The 18,581-nt window shown below is 44.2% G+C and overlaps 1 protein-coding gene across 1 annotated transcript in view; it reads right to left on the reverse strand.

Annotated features, from left to right (window-relative positions):
- Window positions 1-5,278: 5,278 nt before the first annotated feature.
- ASRGL1 (asparaginase and isoaspartyl peptidase 1) overlaps window positions 5,279-18,581 on the reverse strand; it is a 53,405-nt gene continuing 40,102 nt past the window's right edge. The window contains exon 7 of the mRNA XM_073336398.1: window positions 5,279-8,042. Within this exon, the coding sequence (XP_073192499.1) occupies window positions 7,999-8,042 (44 nt within the window). The 3' untranslated portion in view covers window positions 5,279-7,998. The remainder of the gene's footprint in view (window positions 8,043-18,581) is intronic.

Here is an 18,581-nt window from a genome sequence, read left to right on the forward strand (position 1 = left end):
GTGGTGCCTGAATAGGGACTTATGAACCCCCTTCCATTAAGGAGAGATGAGAATGCAGATAGGTGCCTACACTATCCTTGGATGTGAGATGTCTGAACTCCCAGACTCGTGGATAGAGCAACAGCGACTACCCCAGTGTTCTGGTACCAGGTTTGGAGAGCACTCAGCAGCGCATGGACAGGCCAGACCATCACAAACACCAAAAGGGAAGAACACATGCGTTCCTGCCACTCAGGTGCATGGACTGAGGGCACTGAGATAACTGGAGAGGTCAGGACTATTAAGGATACTGGGACCCAGAGTGCAGGGACCCAGACAGCTGAACAAAGACCTGAGGGAATGCAGTTTTGGGCTAGGAAGAGTGATACACTGAGGATAACTTGTTTTAAGGTGTGGGGTAGTGAGGCAGTTGGAAGATGCCATCAAGAACTCTTGAAGGTAAGCCTAGAAACACCGCTTCAGGGACAGACCTGCATAAAAACGAAGATTCTTCAACCAGTCAGACCCTCTCAGAGGTCCAGAGAGGCCAAGGTCACTTCCAGCTTTTGAGGCCCCTAGCCATAATAAAAATAAAAAATGACATGAAAACAAAATAAGGCACCAAAAAAAGAGAGACATAATTTGAATTTTTTTTTAACAAATGCTTTTCTAGCCTTTTTCTGTGCCAATGCACTAATTATTGAGGAAAAAAATCTAGCTTTCGTGGAATGTCTCAGTTGATATTAAGCATGGCGAGCCCATTCAAATGCTCTTGTCCCATAGTTGAACGGTGATAGTTCTTTACCTGCTTCAACACATTGAAGGTGTATTCACCTAAAGCCACTGATGCAGGCAAACTGACAGAAATACACAATGCAATTGTGATATTAGTAAACACCCCAGAGAGTCCAAGCTCGAGTATTTCTTGAAGCAATTCCTTTGGGTTGCAATCCAATTTAAAGTTTGTGGAATATATTCGTTTAAGGAAGATGATCTCATCACTGAGATCTTTTGAGATTTCTTTGTTGTACTGTTGCTGAAATTGTTCAGCTGCAGAAAGTAGATCTTCATTACCCAATCTGTTGAACTGCCAAAGAAACCCCAAAAGGGTACAAATTAGTCACATTGACTCAAATCGACATGTAAGCCCTGATTGAATAGAGTCAATGATGACAAGGAAGACATTAACCCTATAATGCTGCTCGGCATCAGATTCACTAGATAAGTTGCAATTGGTGGAGAACTGAGATGAAATGCCAATATTCTGTGTTACTGATTTGGACTCAAGATCGCATCCCATTGTTCACAAATCTGTTGAATGTCATTGATAAGACTTTCAATGTTATCCCTCTCAACATCAAGTGTAGCATTGTCTGCTTCATTTACCAGATTAAATGTAGATTAATGTTCGGTGGATCATTGTATGTAGCTTCATCCACAAAGATGACATCAGAATGCATTCAGTCTCTTCAGAAGCACATGTCCAAATTTGAAGTTCAGTTTGAGCCTGTGCAGTGAGATTGAGATACAAGCTCATTTAAAGCCTTTCTCACTGAATTCAAATGCTGCGCAACTAGTTGAACACCATTACTCCTTGCAGACCATCTAGTTTTGAACATCCCATGCAGTGAAACAGGCAGATATTCCTTCAGAATTTCCCACCTTTGTGGACTGCTACTGAAGAGATTGTACATTTGCTGAACAGTTCCAAAGTAAGTAATTGACTCCTTGCATGATTCAGCACAGTGTTAGGATATAGATATTCAGGCCTGTCTGTAAAAGGCCTAAACTCTAAGAATTTAGGTGTATTCTTATCACTTAGCTAGTTATAGAGGTATAAAAGAGAGAATCAAAATCATTGTCTGACTGTATAAGGCCTTTTCTCACTGTGACAGTCTGAGGCCCTGTTCTTAGGTTTAGGGCTCTGGCTAAGCAGCAGAGGCAGCCATAAGCTGGGAAGCGAATGGTCACATCTTTACATTCCAAACTAGTCACATTGAAATAAGGTGCTATTGGGCGGTTAGGAATACAATCCTGTCCTGATAGTGCCTATCACCTCCAGAGAAAAGGAAGTGCCTAGAAAATGTAAAAGGAAACTTAGTTTGATAGCATCCTGCCTGGCAAGAACTCACCTATCAATAGCTGGGATGTGAAATCCTCATTTTTGTGTTTGTTCTATCATTGTAGTCCCCATTTCCTATTGTTCGTCTGTATAATCTCTGTCTGGTTCTGTGGTTGTTTCTGTCTGCTGTATAATTAATTTTGCTGGGTTTAAACTAATTAAAGTGGTGGGATATAATTGGTTAAATAATCATGTTACAATATGTTAGGATTGGTTAGTTAAATTTCAGTAAAATGATTGGTTAAGGTATAGCTAAGCAGAACTCAAGTTTTACTATATAGTCTGCAGTCAATCAGAAAGTAAGGGGGGGAATGGGAACAGGGAATGGTGGTGGGGAAATTGGAATCATGTTTTGCTAAGGGGGAGAATGGGAACAGGGACACAGGTAAGGCTCTGTGGTGTCAGAGCTGGGAAGGGGGACGCTAAGGAAGGAAACTGGAATCATACTTGCTGGAAGTTCACCCCAGTAAACATCGAATTGTTTGCACCTTTGGACTTTGGGTATTGTTGCTCTCTGTTCATGCAAGAAGGACCAGGGAAGTAAGCGGGTGAAGGAATAAGCCTCTAACATCAACACCTACAAGGTTTAGTGTGTGGTTTCCACAGCTGGAGAAAATACAGTTTGAATTATGTTCGAGCAGAACTGCTTGTACACCTTTGTACTTCCCAGCCATATTAGATCCATTGTCAGAGGCTTGACCAATGCAGACTTGAAAATCTAACTTGAAACCTTCTAGAATTGCTAGTACCTTAGCAGCAATTTCTTTTCCAGTTTTTCTCTTGAAATTATCAAACAAAATAAACCTTTCTTCAATTGAAAATTTTGAGCTGTCTACAATCTTAACATATCAAATAAGCATAGTGGTCTGTTCCTTGTGAGAACAATCTGGAGTGGCATCACCATGATTGACAAATATTTGGCATTTAGAATCTCATCAAGAATTGTTGTTTGTACGACTGACCCACATAGCTCAATAAAGTCATTTTGTTCTATTTGTGTGGAGAGATAATGGACTTGCATGCACTTTTGACTCTCTTGTGATTCTCAAACATGTTTAACATGCCCTGATAAAAGTGGGTCATATTTGCTGAGGAGCTCAACTATGCCTAGAAAGTTTCCATTTGCACAATCACCAACACGTTGACTGGAACCAAAGAAAGCCAATCCCCACTCAGAAAGAAAAAAGATGACATTCAGGATGCACTCAAGAAGTTTTTTCCAGTTATTAGTTTCTGTAGAGAGTTCAGTCAAGAGTAAATTCTCAACTGAACTTTCCGCTGATGCTGCCCTACTGGCTGATTTCCATGCAACAGTTTTTTTTGTGTGACATTGAACTCTCATGTGATGATATTTGGTCTTTTAACTTCCTCCAACCTCTGTTGATGCTCCATCCTGATTGATCAGAGAGAACTGATGCATTTGCAGCACTTTTGTTCAAAATGAAGCAGCGCGCATGGTACAGAGATTGTTTTTCCATACTCCAGCATAACCAGTCTCTTGTGCAGGTCTCACCATTTGGAAGAGTTTTTGTCAGCAGATGAGTAGGGAAAGTATGATTGTCAGCATCTCGTGGAATGTTACTTGGAATTTCAAAACAACTAATTTGAAGAAAAGATTGCATTTGGGCAGCATTGCTCTTGTCAATAATTCCAATGTCAGTCACAGTCGAACCTGTAGTACTCATGAATTGCTCTTGCTGCGTAAGATCTACATCTTCCTGTTGCTGTTGAGTTTCTTGATTATACACAGGCTCTTCTGCTGCATCTGTTACTGTTGGCACATCTCCTTCTTGACTACTGTCCTCATGTTCAGATATTGGCATTGAAATATCACCTGTTGCAGTTGCGGAGTTTTCATTATCTGTAGCATTGTTTGTTGCGTAAGGTGTGTTTTCCAGTGGTTTGAGAAATGAAGTTATTGGCTTTGAGTTCTTAGCTGTTTTTTCAGTTGTTTTCACGTCTCTTGCTTGCACCACTTTCAGATCTCCTCTTCATAGTGATCTATCTGGTCAATAATGTAGCCTATCCACACTTGAAACATTCTGCTGTAAATAAGTAGCTTATATACACTTGAAATAGTCTACTGTAAACATGTACACAAATGCTGAAAAGACTTAAAACAAAGGAATACTAATTAAGAACACAAAAGGAAACAGTCAGACGGTTATTATCCTTAACACTGAATCAAAACTAAAGCACACAAGGTATAATATAACAGGCTGAGCTGAAGACAAAGGGATGACACATATATAGTAAACACAGACACTGATACAGACGGAGGGATAATGTCCAAAAATTTCAAACGTATGTCCTCACGAAACTCACTGTACAAGATTGTCCTCACAAATTTTCACCTTGCATCTGGGCCTATAGACTATGAAAGCCTATGATGAGGGCCAAGCTACCAAGCTAGGGTTCAACAACCAGTCACCTCTTTTAGCTACCATATGAAGATAATAATGAGGAATTCTCACACATAAATAATTCCTTAGTCAACTAGACATAAAACTATAAAGACACTAAAAAGTAACAATTCTCTACCTTTCAACACGTACTTGATCCAGCACCAGCCACTAGTAGTGGTTTGTTTAAATAATCAGCTGATCTGAGAGGACACGTTCATCATGGTCTAATCTTGTGCCATCAGAACCAATATATTTTTATTAATATTTATGAACATTTTAAACTCTTTAATATGACAAAATCTATATCAGTTAACAAAAAAAAATATGTCTTTTACCAAATCACATCTCTTATTTGATTAAATTTGCAGCTCTAAGCTGAGAGTGTGTGTCACATTTTGGTCCGATAGGGATGCGCGTAAAAACAAGTTGTGAAACTCATCAAATGCCAAAAAATTAACCAGTGTCTAAATTTGAGCTTGAGGCCCAGGCCAAATGGCCCCCCCCTCTGACTGGCCCTGCAACCAGCTCAATAGTATAATATCTATATTTGTTTAGTAAGTATGTGAATGGGTTGCTGGGAAAGTAACTTAAAATGACAGGCTCTGACCGTCAGGCAATGCAGTTTATATTAGATCACTGATATCCTTAGTGTCTGAGACAAATAAAGATATACCAATGAATCCAGTCAATGGAAGGATAATATGCAAAAAGCAGCTCTGTGAAAATGACTTTACTACTGATCATTTTATAACAGGCATAGAACTTGAAATCTAGTTTATTAATTGAATCATATCAACAAGACATTCTGAAAAAACCAACCTTGTTGAAATATGTTCCAGTTAAACACGATAAAGAACATGACAAAAGTTTCTATGGTATGTTTTAAGCCAAATTACCTTTAAAGGATACTATTTGTCATTTTTCAAAATATTCTGAATGCATTTTCGCTGTATCTTGCCTCACTGACCATGGCCTATGGGAGCATTTGTAAAACTGAACTATGTTAGAACAAAGAGGAAAAAAAACCCCAAACACACAAAAACACATCTGGACAAAAGTGGAAATGCCCTTGTATCCTGAACATATTATCTATCCTATCAAATAACAGAGCAAAGGACACCTGCTCAATTCTACTACTAATTCTTCCACATTTAGACATTTTGTAGGGTTCCTTTTTGATTTTCACCTCACTAAAGAGCTCCTGATGGAGCCATATTGGCGTCTTTCTATTCTTCCTATCTTTTCTTCACATCAGGATAGTTTGCAGTTATGCCTTTAATATATCCTTGAGAAACTGCCATTTCTCCTGAACTGCTTTATCCCTTACATTTTCGCCCCCTCAGACCTTACTTACCAGTTCTCTGAGTTTGCTAAAGTCTACTTTTTTGAAGTCTATGTGTTCTGACTCCTTCCTTTCATTATAATCATTAAATCTCTCATTTCATGATCACTTTCACCCAAATTGCCTTCCACCTTCAGATCCGCAACCAATTCCTCCCTCTTAGTCAGAATTAAGTCTAAAATGGCTGTCTACCGATTACTTCTTCCACTTTCTGGAACAAAAAGGTATCCCCAATACGTTGCAAGACCTTATTGGAGATTGTGTTTTTTGCTATATTACTTTTTCAACAGATGTCTCAGTAGTTGAAATCTCGCTTTACTACCAGGTCTTGTGTTTTGGATATTTCTGTTATTTGTTCTAAAAATGCCCCGTTCACCTCTTCTTCCTGATTTGGTGGTCTATGGTAGACTCCTCCCATGAGGTTACCTCTTTTATCTTTTTATTTTTTACCTCAGAGTCTAAACTGGTCTGTCTCCCACCTGCTTCTGGACCTCAGCACAAGTGTATATGTTCTTGACGTATAATGAAATGTCTCCTCCTTTTTTACACTGCCTGTCCTTTCTGAACAAGCTACCCCCCATACCAATATTCCAGTCATGAGATTTATCCCACCAAGTCTCTGTGATGCCAATTAAGTCATAATTCAGCTTATGTACTACTACTGTCAGTTCTTCCTATTTATTCCCCATACTCCTTGCATTTGTGTATAGATATGTAAGATGTTGATCAGATTCCCTCACTGATTTCCCCTTAGTGGGTCCTATGACTCTATTGTAATTTTCCGTGTCCCCCTCCCCAAATCTAACTCTCTGTTAAAGTTGTCTTTTTGTATACTTTTACCTGTGGTTTTTGCTACCTGCCCCCTTTGAACCTAGTTTAAAACTCTCCTCACTAGGTTGGCAAGTCCATGCATCAAGATTATCTTTCCTTTCTTGGTCAGATGGACCCCATCTCCTTCCAGAACACCTTCTTCCTGGAACAGCATCCTGTGGTTGAGGAAGCTCACATTGACACCATCTATTCAGCCGTGAATTCATCTTCAGGAGTGCATGTCCTTGGGGGTGCAGGTTTTGCTCCTTTCCATCCTCAACTCCTCCGCCCTTGATCCCAGAGCCTTGTAGTCACTGCTGATCTGCTCATGATACCGCCAGGTCTGACCCTTAGTGCCCATGTGGATGAGCAGCATAGGGTAGTGATCAGAGGGAAGGATGAGCCTCAGCAACCTTCTCATAATGTCTCAGATGCAAGCTCCAGGCAGGCAGCACACCTCCCAGGATATCATGTCAGGTTGAGAGATGGATGCCTCCATTTCCCTCAGAAGAGAGTCCCTCACCATCAACTCACTATGTCTCCACCTCTAGGGTGTGGTGGTCTTGAGCTTTCAAGCCTTGGGGGCGAGTGGATCTTTCTCCTCAGCCAGTGGGGTCTGCTCATCGCCTTCTGTTTCTGGTACAGAAGAGTGGTTTTTCACCTCGATGAATGGGGGACCTGGGTGGGGGGGTAAAGTGCTGTCTACTCCCCGAGGTGGCCAGCAGTCAGTTCCTCCTTTGGTTCTGCTGTAGTCATCTATAGTCAGCCAGCATCCTCCATCCCAGATGTCTCCATGTGTGTCCTGTTAGTGAAGTCCTCATGTTACACAGGCAAGCCACCTCCTCCTGCACCTCTCTTATCTGCTTCCTAGGGGACTCCACCAACAGACACCTCTCACACAGGGTGGTTCCCCTGCCTGGCTTTCATTGGCAGTGACATGCAGCCTGCGTTCCCAGCAAGACCAGGGCCGGTATGGAAGCCTCCAGACCAGAGGCGATGCATGGGGGACACGTGGGGTCACGTGCTCCGCCCCCCGCCCCCCAGATTTCTCAGGATGCCTCTTGCTAGGATGCCCAGGAGCAAGGAGGCAGCATCTCTCCCTGAGAGCAACTGGCTGAGCCTCCTCCCTCTCCCCTCCACCCCTGCTACATAGGGCTGCTTCTCCTTCCTCGCTGCTGGAGTCCCAGCGCTTCCCGCTGCCTGCTTTGCAGACTGTCCACTGAGGTGAGTCAGGAGGTGGAGGCAGAGCCAATGCACTAGCCACAGTTACTTGTTGCCTCTGCTCAAGGGTCAGGATGACTGTCTGATGGAGGCCACCACAGGTGCAGGGAGAGGAGGAGCTAGCAGCGGTGTTGGTGACGTGCTGTTTTTCCTTGTGGAGTACCTGCAAGATAAGGAAAGAAAAAATGACAAACAACCCTACCTCCCTGCCTTCTTCTGCTAGCGAACACAGCTAGTTAATTGCTTTAGTCTCCCAGCTGCCTTTGTCGTACCAGTCACTGGCAGCCTGCCTAGTTTTGAAAACTAGGATCCACACACAGCTGGAATGGGTGACTCAACCCCTCTCACTCAGCCACCTCTAATTGCTGTCCTATCCAATCACAAGCTACACTGCTCTCACTTCCAAGGACTCACTGCTAGAAAGCAGGTGCTAATACGCCTAACTTCAGAACACCTTAGCCCAGTCAGCAACCAAGCCTAGATTCCAAAACACAGCCAATGCAGCAACCAGCCCAGAGTCCTACCAAACTCAGTGGCAAGTTCCAAGCAAAGAAAGTGCTCCTCTTTTGTCCCGCAAAGGTAATCAACAGCAATAAGACAGAAGTGTCCCAGATATACTCACCAGTTAGCTAGCTACCTCTCTTAGTCTCCCAGCTGCCTTCATCTCACCAGCCATTGGAAGCCTGCAAATGTTTTGAAGTTGGGCCCCACACACAGCTAGAATGGGTGACTCAACCCGTCTCACTCCTCCGCCTCTACTCATTGGCCTATCCAATCACATGCTGCACTGCTCTCACTTCAAAGGACCCCCTGGTATATATATTTCATATCCACATTAAAAACACTGTGTGATTTTAACTATAGAGCTGTGACCTGCACCTCAATAATAAATAAATGTAACATTACACTGAAGTCCTCTTAAATCTCTTTCAGAGTTTTATTGGTGAAATGCTTTAATTAACTTGTGTTTTTATTCACAGATCAGTTATGTCATTTCAAACGTTAGAAAAAACACACTGAAATTCATGTGCGAAAAACTCATGCGTAATAAGCTTGTCTAGGAAGAACATGTCCCAGGTCTTGCAGCACTCCCTGTTCACTGAAGAACTGCTGTTCTGGATGCAGTCAATAACAAGCAGAAGAACAGTGCTGTGCTGCTAATCCATCAGTCTTTGGAAGAAATATATAAAAGTGCTAGTGACATTTTCATAGGAGTTAGAAATAGAAGTGACCTGGGCAGGGCTATGAAAAATTTTCATAAGGAACACAGAGGCCACTTGAACTGAGCCAGGTTTCAGTGTCCATTTTCCATCGCAAGCCACAGCCCAGGTTCACACAAGGCTCTTGAAGTTGGACTGAAGTCCCCTTCCCTCACCAACACCCCTCTTCCCACAACCCTGCCATTAACCCTATCGGCAAGCAGAGGAAATAATGGGATATCCTTATAACAAAGGTCCCCACAAAGGCCTCACCTCATTATTTTACACAGCCTCCCAATTGCTTTCCTTAGATTTGAACTGTGATGGGCAGCAATTCAGGTGCCCCACCACATTTTGCCATCCCATCTTAACGAGAGTGAGTAGCTTGCCTGCTTCCACTTTGTAAACATTTTGGTTCATAGATTCATAGTTTTTTAAGGCCAGAGGGACCATTAGAGAATCTAGTCTGACTGCCTGTATATCTGAAGAAGTGAGCTGTAGCTCACGAAAGCTTATGCTCTAATAAATTGGTTAGTCTCTAAGGTGCCACAAGTACTCCTTTTCTTTTTACAGTCCATAGCATTTCTCGCAGTTACCCCTATATTGAGCCCAGTAACTCCCTGTACCACTAGTAGGGATAATGCAAGGGGCCAGCGAAGGTGTCTTTTGTATTTTATGCCTCTGGGGGCCAGTTTTGCACTTATGCAGGTTAGGGAAATTCTGAGAGCAGCCCTTGGTCCTGCCTCAGTGCAAGGGGATGGAGTGGATCACGTTCTGAGATCCCTTCCAGCGCTATATTTCTGATTTCTGTGATTCTAACTTGTGCTTCCTCCTCATGCTCTTTGCCTACCCCAGAAAGCTCTCTGCATTGAGTGCTCATGTGGCAGGCTTGGACCACCAGATTATGTGCTTGGTGGAAAGGTCCCCTGTGCACTCACCAGGAGAGCCTTATATCCCCCCTATGGCTTCTCTGTGCTGGTGTAACTGGTACAAAGACACCACCATGCAACTATGAATCAAATCCTTATGGAGCAGTGGGCTTGCCTACTTCCCCATCATCCATGCTTGAGCTGGGCATTTTGTGGCTAAAGCATGGATCTCTGTCTCCTCCTCCCCACAATTCCATACAGAAATCTTCAAATGGATTGTCCCCTGCTCACTCTTCCATCTTATACAATGGGACTGGCTTCAAACTCAAACATTTACCTCTGCTGACCCACCTTTTATAGGCTTGTCCCTGAGAAACTCCACCCCCATTTGGCAGGGTTTCTAAAGCCTGGAAGGGGAGGGAAAGCCCTCTGGCAAAAATGCAAGATGGAGGTCATTTCAGTGTATTCATTAATCCCCTCCATGACTGTAAATTGCAGGCCATTTCATAGGGAGATCTTAGACGGGATAGGCTGTCGTTAGTTAGCCTGCGAACTAGAGAGCCAGGGAGAACTACATTCTCCATCTAACAGCCAAATTAAAAAACCCGCTTTATATTTGTGATAGCCAAGCATCTCTCTCTTTCATGAGTTTTGCTACAGTCAGGACATGCTCTAACAGGACTTCCTTTATGACCTTTGGACAAGTAACAACTTTGTTTCCCTTTCTGTGAAATGAGGATAATAATACTTCCCTACCTCAACAGGGAGTTCAGGCTTAATCCATTATTCATGTCTTGGGATCCTTGGACAGGAGGCACTATATAAATGCTTGTAGCTATAATTAGCATTTCCTGGGCTGAGATCCTCTCTCTCTTTGTTTAGTGATGCGATGGTCTGTAACAAGTATTCCAGGTTGGAACAGCAGCTGCAGCCTGGTGGTGGGGTGAGGTGGAGTCCATCTCCCACTTAGGTCCCTGCACAAAGCTTATTTACTTCTGAATAAAATGCTATTGATAATAGAAATTAAACTCATGGAGGTTCAGCTGCTAATACTGGTTGGTAGAGGTTCTATATGATCCTTGCTTCTCAACAGGAAAGATTTAGAATTTTGTGTTTAACAAAAGTTTTGTATTTGGTGCTTAGCAGCAAGAGCTGGTATTTGGTAGCTTCTTGCACATTTATTTGTATGCTTTGGCTATTTTGATTTCAGAAGAAAATTAAAAGTAACTAGAAATCTGTAAATAAAAGGCAAGTTCCCCTTAAGAAAAAGCTGAAGTAATTTGGCTACTTGGAGAATCATTGTTTAGCAATTTATGCTGTGGGTGCTTGGAATTCAATTCTATTGTACCTTATCTGAATTGCTTTGAAAAAGGTCACATGAGGAGGAAAGGAAGTTTTGACTTTCACAAGCCTGTTATTGCTAAGGAAACCACTTCCTTAGTATTCACATATTCAGCATGTCTCCAGTTTTGGCTCTCGGACAAATTACATTGTGCTACTGCATCACGTAACAAACAAGGGTGGGGGGAATATTGTTTAAAAAAAAACCCAGCCTATTTTAAAAACAAAAATACAGTCTTCCCAGGTTTCGCCTGACATGTTTTACATACTCCATTTAAGTAGGAATGACTGGCCTTCTTTAACCTCAACTGGATATCTAGAATGCACAAAAATGATGATAATCTGTCACTAATCATTGGCAATGACTCTGTGTAATCTTGGATACTGGGAGCCTCATTTTCAAATATGGATGCATCCAAATCTTCCTCCTTGTACTTACTCAATTCAGCATTTAAATGCGTAATTGCCTATTCCAGGTGAGCCAATCTGAGTAGCCAAATGTGGAATTCAGTGACCTCGTTAAGGCATTTACATTTGAAAATTGGATCCATAGGAACTGTCCCTTTCTCCAACTTCTAATTTGAACAAAAAAATAGAAAGAGGTGAGAGTTACTGTGGTTTAGGACTAAATGTAGTCTTTGTAACCCAACTGTAGAAAAAGTTGCTTTGAAGAAATATGTTTGCTGCTCTCAAACTGACAAGAGCCTGTATCATAACTAAGCTTCTTTATTTCTAATTAAATAAAAAAAAAAAAGCGTGTAATATGCCTCAGGCTATAATTGGGTTTTATTATAAATATACAGTAATTACCAAAAGTATGAGGCACACACAAATAATGGAAATTGTGCAACTAAACCACTGTGCAACTCGTTGATAATTTACAAGTTACTGTTTCCTTTGATGCATCAAGAGCTACTTGTCTGAGTATTTTCAATAGAAGCCGCGTAGTCTAGTGAACTGAATTTAGGACTATGGAAGCCAGGAACTCAGAATTCTAATTCTGAATCTGCTGCTCATGTCCTGTGGGGTCTCTGGCAAATTATTTAATCTCCCTGCATCTGTTTCCCCATCTGTAAAATAGTGATGATAAAATTGAGCTACCTCAGGGAGGAGTTGTAAAGATTAGTTAATGTAGATCATCTTGTGCACTTGGACTTGAGGTTTCAGATTTGTTTAATACTGGACACCACTTGCACAGCCTTTTTGGAACAGTAAGGCTGTGGTTATTATTATTAACATCTTCTACAAGGCAGGACATCAGGAAGGAAGGAAACAGTGTATTGCTAGTTTTCTCTCATCCAGCCAATCCCACCTCCTCCATCCATATGTGCAATGCTTCCTGGCGGTACCTAGGGTTCTGAGGCACCTTTCAACCATCTGCTCTTAGCAGGAGGAAGCCTTGTCTGTGCCTGCTGGGGTGTGGGTGGTCAACTCCCCAATTCCACCAGCCTGAGGCAAATCAGACACTGTCCACTAGGCCTCGCAGACCCTCCTGTCTCTCTATAGGTTAGCAATTGGCAGCCTTGAGCCCTTCAAGTGTCTCCCTGGAGTGTCCAGCCCTATGTCTAGTGGACACTTGCAGTATTCACAGATTCACTGTTTCCAAAGCAACTGTACACCCAGATTATCAATTCCACCTCAGATCACCGATCTGCTTAACACACATGTCTAACGGAGTATTGCTCACCCAAAAACCTTGCAGTGCTTTACAGTCAGATTTGGCTGTGACCCTCCTTTCATGAGACAGACACACTGTCCTCTTGCCTCCCTTGTGTTTTCTTGCACCCCCAAGATATACCAGAACAATCCTTTGTCTTGATTCATAAACAGGAATACCCCCTCCGCACTGTTTGTTTCATCTTGGAGATTTCTTATTTGCCTGTGGCTCAGTATGCAAGCAGGCATACACTGGGAGGCATATAATGCACAATGACTAGAGAGGGAGATAGGGGTCTGTTACCTCCTGCTGGAAAGGAACATTTCTGAGGTATGTCACTTCCTGGTGATCTGCCTTAAATCCAAGACCTTAAGAACATAAATTTTAGTATAGAGGTATAACTCCTTAAATATTATCTGTACATACATTTTTCAATTACGACAACCAATGGGCTATTGTCTATCAGTAGACACCCATATGCCACCCTTCTATGAACTGTTATGCAGATATCTATGCCAGGGGATCCCTGTAAAACCCTGTGCACCCCACGTGCCCTCTGCCAGTTGGCCTCAAGGGGTCCTTGGGTCACAGTATGGATGACACCTAATCATAGAATCATAGAATATCAGGGTTGGAAGGGACCTCAAGAGGTCATAGTCCAACCCCCTGCTCAAATCCTCTTTTCCATGTGGAGAACCCTCTATGCATGGATCAGGGGGTTGCACACTCTCTTCCTTCCTAATTTGTAGGAAAAATAGCTTGGTTTATGCGGATTTTATTGTAATTATTCCAAAACTCTTGGTGTGTGCACATGTGCATATTCTTCAGACATTCTGATCACTTCAGGAATGAGTTCCATAATCTGGGTTCAGTGCCTGTGAAAGCCCTTTCTCCTGCACCCGGCAGGGTCTCTTGTCAACAATGTAATGGTTCCAGTGTAACATAGTGGTTGTAGTAGGTCATGGCTGGAGGATTAGGTAACTAGGGCTTTGAACATCAGGACAGAGACCTTTAATTGATCTCTATGTTCAATGAGGAGCCGGTCTAGAGACGTGCATGGGAGTGATGTGTTCATGATGATCTGTGCTGAGAAGCAGACAGGCTGTTATGTTGCTAAGAAGACATAACAGAACATGGCCATTATGTTTGGCAGCAGATATGTTTTTAATGAGCTACATGCTACCATGCATTACATGGTTTAAGTTGTAGTAAAGCACTAGCAAAAAAAGGTCAAAAGTATAGCGCTCACTAGCTAGCATGCAGCCTGATACATTAGACCATTATAATGTTCTCAGCAGAAAAGTAGCTACGCAGGGACTGTAAGGAACCCAGAAGCCCTGAAAATGGAGAATTTTGATTGACAAAGGGCAGGAATGCTACCCTGTGAAACTGGTGAAAAATAACTCAAGGCCAGCACTAGCTCTAGTAAGCTAATTTACATAAGTGCTGGGTGTTTGCATGTCCCCGGTGCGCTGGTGGATGAGACTACTGAGTGCAGTGGGAGGGAAAATGAGATTCTCCTCCCCCTTACTTTGTATGTCTACACTGTTACGCACACTGTGAGGGGCAGGACTCTGCCTGCTGTGAGGGTATGTCTGTATTACAGGTGAAGATGAGGTGGACGTACCCACACTAGCTTTAGTTTAGCTAGCACAGGTAACAAAAGTAGCCTAGACATGGCAGGCTGGGCTTTAGCACAAGCGAAGCTCCCAGGTACAAGTCCACAAGGGAGCCCGGGAACATACTCAGTTTGCTAGCCTGTGTCACCACAACTACAAAACTATTGTTATGGAGGCTATCTAGATTAAAGTTTGCGCAGTAGGCCTATCTGAGCTGTAGTCACACCTTCACTGGCAAGGTAGACATACCCTGAGCAAGCCTCTAATATATCTGCAATCTTGGTGCCAGGCTGATGTAGCCTGCCTCTTTGCTCATCCACATATCCTTGATCCTGCTTTTTTTGTGAGGTCCACTGCCATTTATTTCCCTTCCCTTTTATGGATTTACTTATTTCCTAGTGCATTAACTACTCTTCTGGGTCTCTGTGACAATGCCTGTGATTACACAGTTTGCTGTTTTCCACACATCTGTGGGTAGAGTGGGCTTAATTTAGCACTCTTTTTTTACAGCATACTTTCCCACCTACCTATCTTATATCTCTCAGCAATATGGGGTAGACCAATTCTTCTGAAAAGCCTGACCTTGAGCATGCGGGCCCAAGTCTGATTTCACTTCCATTGGCATGATTATTAGACTTCAGTGGCAGTACTGTTGATTTATTCTGGTGTAACCAAGATTTGAAATTTCACCGACAGCAAGTATTTATTATAGAAGAATATCAGGGGAGAAGCAAACAAAATAGCCAGTGCCATTGAGATTGTGCCAAGATCTGTTTCAATGTCATTTGGAAATCACATCTGGGAGACTGAAATTCACACCCAGGATCTCTTTTACTTCCCCTCCAAAGAAGAATTAACTTATGAGTAACTAAAAAAATCAAACCCCAAACTCAACAAATTGGAAAAATTACTGATGGACGTAACAAAACACATTCAATCTCACTGGTTTCTTGCGCTGCTTTTTTGTTACCTCCTATGATCTTTTATTTCTACGTTGTTTTTTCAGAATAGAACCTCTTTGGGGCAGGAAACCTGTGACTATGAAGACTCTTAATCATAATCATCAAAGACCAGATAGTGTCTAGAGATACAGCCCTGAACAAAGGATTGTGTACGTCTGGAGCTAGGGGGGAGATCTGAGCAGGCAATGCAGTTGTGTGTCCAGACTCAAGAAGCAGGCAGCCCACTGCTGAGCCCACACTCCACATTGCCAGCAAGCAGCACTGCTGTCAGATGACTAGGCCTACATCCCCACAAATGCTCGATGATTAGGGGGTGGGAAGAGAGGAGGCATTGGCCTCTCCATCCCCAGAGCCCTGATTTACTAGAGAGCTAACAGGAAGCCCTACTCCCGACTTCCTGCTGCCAGCTCCCTTCCCATTAGAAGAGGGGAATGTTGCTTCAGAGAGGAGTGTAGCTCTGTTCTAGTGGAGATATGTAAGCGGGGGAACTGTCCTGCTGTTGTGAGGAACTTTCCTGGCTTCTGCCCGGTGAAGTGAGCTAGTGAAAGGATCTGAGTCCTCGCTCCCACTTCCTTTACTCAGTGGCCTCCCTGCCCTTGAGGACTCCCCTTCGACTCTCCTGTCTAGCAGAGTCCTCATAACCCCAACAAGGCTGGGCCCAGGATTCCTGGGGAGCTCAACCAACAACCCTGCTGTGGTCTCCTAGGACAGGGGCTAGGGTGTCCCCACTCCGGGTACTCTCTCTGCACTGGGCACTTCTCTGACCCACTGATCATTACATACAATTTGAAGCAAATGCAAGTTATTTTATCAACAATTAATTTTAAAAAGAATAAGGGAAAATAGGAAAGGTTAAAGGAAACACATCACCCCGCTCTGCGGCAGGGAACATCACAAACAGTGTCTCTGGAATGTCCGGGCAGTTCACAGTCTGTCCCTTGTAAGTCCCAGGCCTCCTTCTCAGGCCCTGGCTGTGCTGCAGGGATGCTGTGGGTTGGACACTCGCTCTGGTGGTGGTCACACGCTCTCAGGCTCTAGGTGGCAGGGCCCTTCTTCCCAGCGTTGCCCCCGCCCTGTCGGGGTTACCAATCACCCTCCAAGTCTGGCCTGCAGAGCCTCTTGGCTGAGGCGTCTCCCTGTGCTGGGCCCACTGCCCAGGGTCCCCCCTCGCTCTCCTCAGCTGCTCATGACACCCGGCTCCAGACTGCTCCAGCCCCAGCTCCAGCTCCACTCTGCCTCAGCATGGCTGCTGTTCTGCCTCCAGCTCCCTTGGCTGCTTCTCTGGCCCCTCTGGCTCTGGTTGCTACAGCTCTGGTCCCAGGACAGGTCTGCTCTGCAGGCTATTTCTGTGACTCTGCTCCCAGCACTGACCTGCTTCCTGGGCTGCTTTTCTGGCCCCTCTGGCTCTGGTTGCTGCAGCTCTGCTCCCAGGGCAAGTCTGCTCTCTCTGGACTGTGCCTCTGGCTTTGGGGCTGCAGCTCTGCTCCCAGGACAGGGTCTGCTCTCTCTGGGCTGCTTTTCTGGGCCCTCTGGATCTGGCACAGCTCTGATCCCCAGCTCAGCTTGCAGCCCTGCTTTCTCCTTAGCTCGGCCCCACTCTGTCTGACCCAGGCAATTCCAGCTCACACAGAGGACGGGACCTCCCTGGCCTCCTGACTCCCTGATTAGCCAGCCTGCCCTGTCATTCAGGAGCATTGACCTCTCCCCATTGTTCCTAGGGTCTGTCAGTCTCAGGGTTTTGATTCCACATTGACCTGTCCCCCTTTGAGTGCTGGGAGCTAGCAACTAAAACTCCCCCACTGAATGTTAGTAAGGGGGCAACAGTCCCCTTACAGATAGGTGATTAGTTATGGGACACCTGGTCAGATCCAGACCAATTGGTTGGCTTGAAGAAAGCCCCAGGTCCATGTTCTAGTGCTGCTGGTGGTTCAAGAGGCCACATAGGGTAGGTCTACACTGCATTGTAAACCCAGATCTGTGGGACCCCGGCTTCTGCACTCAGTGTTTCCAAGCCCAGGCTTGAGTGTCCATGGTGCATTGTAAACTTGGGCTTACCATTGCTGGACCCGGGTCTCACAGCCTTCTTACATGTCCATACTGCATTAGACAGACCTTCTGACTGAGGTCTGTGGTTTGGGCTGCATTTGCACTGCAAAATGACAGGGCTTTGACCTGAGTCACAATGAGACTTGGACACTGAACCACCCTCCTCCCCAGCAGGGTCCCAGGACCCGGGTCCTGAGTGCTTGCTGCCCCAAGTCACACAAATTTGTACGTGGGCTCAAACCAGAGCCAGAGGCTGGGCTTAGTGCGCAGTGTCAACATTCCCACACTAGAGTGACATGAAAGCTGGGAGATCAGCCCAGGAAGCAGTTTGGGTCCCAGTTACAACCAGCTTGATGGCGCAATCCAGCTCCAATGGAGAAAGCCTGGATCAGCACACTGGGCACAAGGATGGATGCTAGAAGATGCAGAAGAGACTGTGAGGAAGGGACTGGGGTTGAAGGGAAACTGGAAATGCTTGGCTACTAAAAATTGCCTAAATTGAGCCTAATTGCCTGAAGCTCCAGAATGACGACTGTGGTCAACAACTGTACTCATCAGGCACAATAGAGCTTCCTACCACAAGTGTGAACCTTGTCTGTGCAGGAGAGAGAGCTTTCTCCAGGGTCAACCTTGAATAGCGTGGAGTTTGTTCCTCAGTCTAAGGACCATCCCAAACCTCACCCCCTTTCATTCCAAATGCAAGCTACACTTCTTCAACCTTTCCTTCTGTAATCTAAGCACACAGCATATTTTAAAAACCCTATCAAAACACTTCACTGCACATACACTTCCTCCACGAGGGGAGGAATGAGGGAGAATGAATTACACATGACAGATGTTCATCACATTGCAGCACTTTAAATGACCTGTGTTCTCTGGAGATCTCTGGTGTTCTTCACCCCAAGGCCATGGGCTGGAAAGTTGGGAAAGCCTCTCTAAGATGGCAGCTCTGATCAAAATGTAACCTTGGCATGTAATGTAGGGCTGAGTTGTTATTCCTCTCTACTCC

This window comes from Lepidochelys kempii, chromosome 3 (assembly GCF_965140265.1).
Source record: "Lepidochelys kempii isolate rLepKem1 chromosome 3, rLepKem1.hap2, whole genome shotgun sequence".
Classification (NCBI taxonomy): Eukaryota; Metazoa; Chordata; order Testudines; family Cheloniidae; genus Lepidochelys; species Lepidochelys kempii.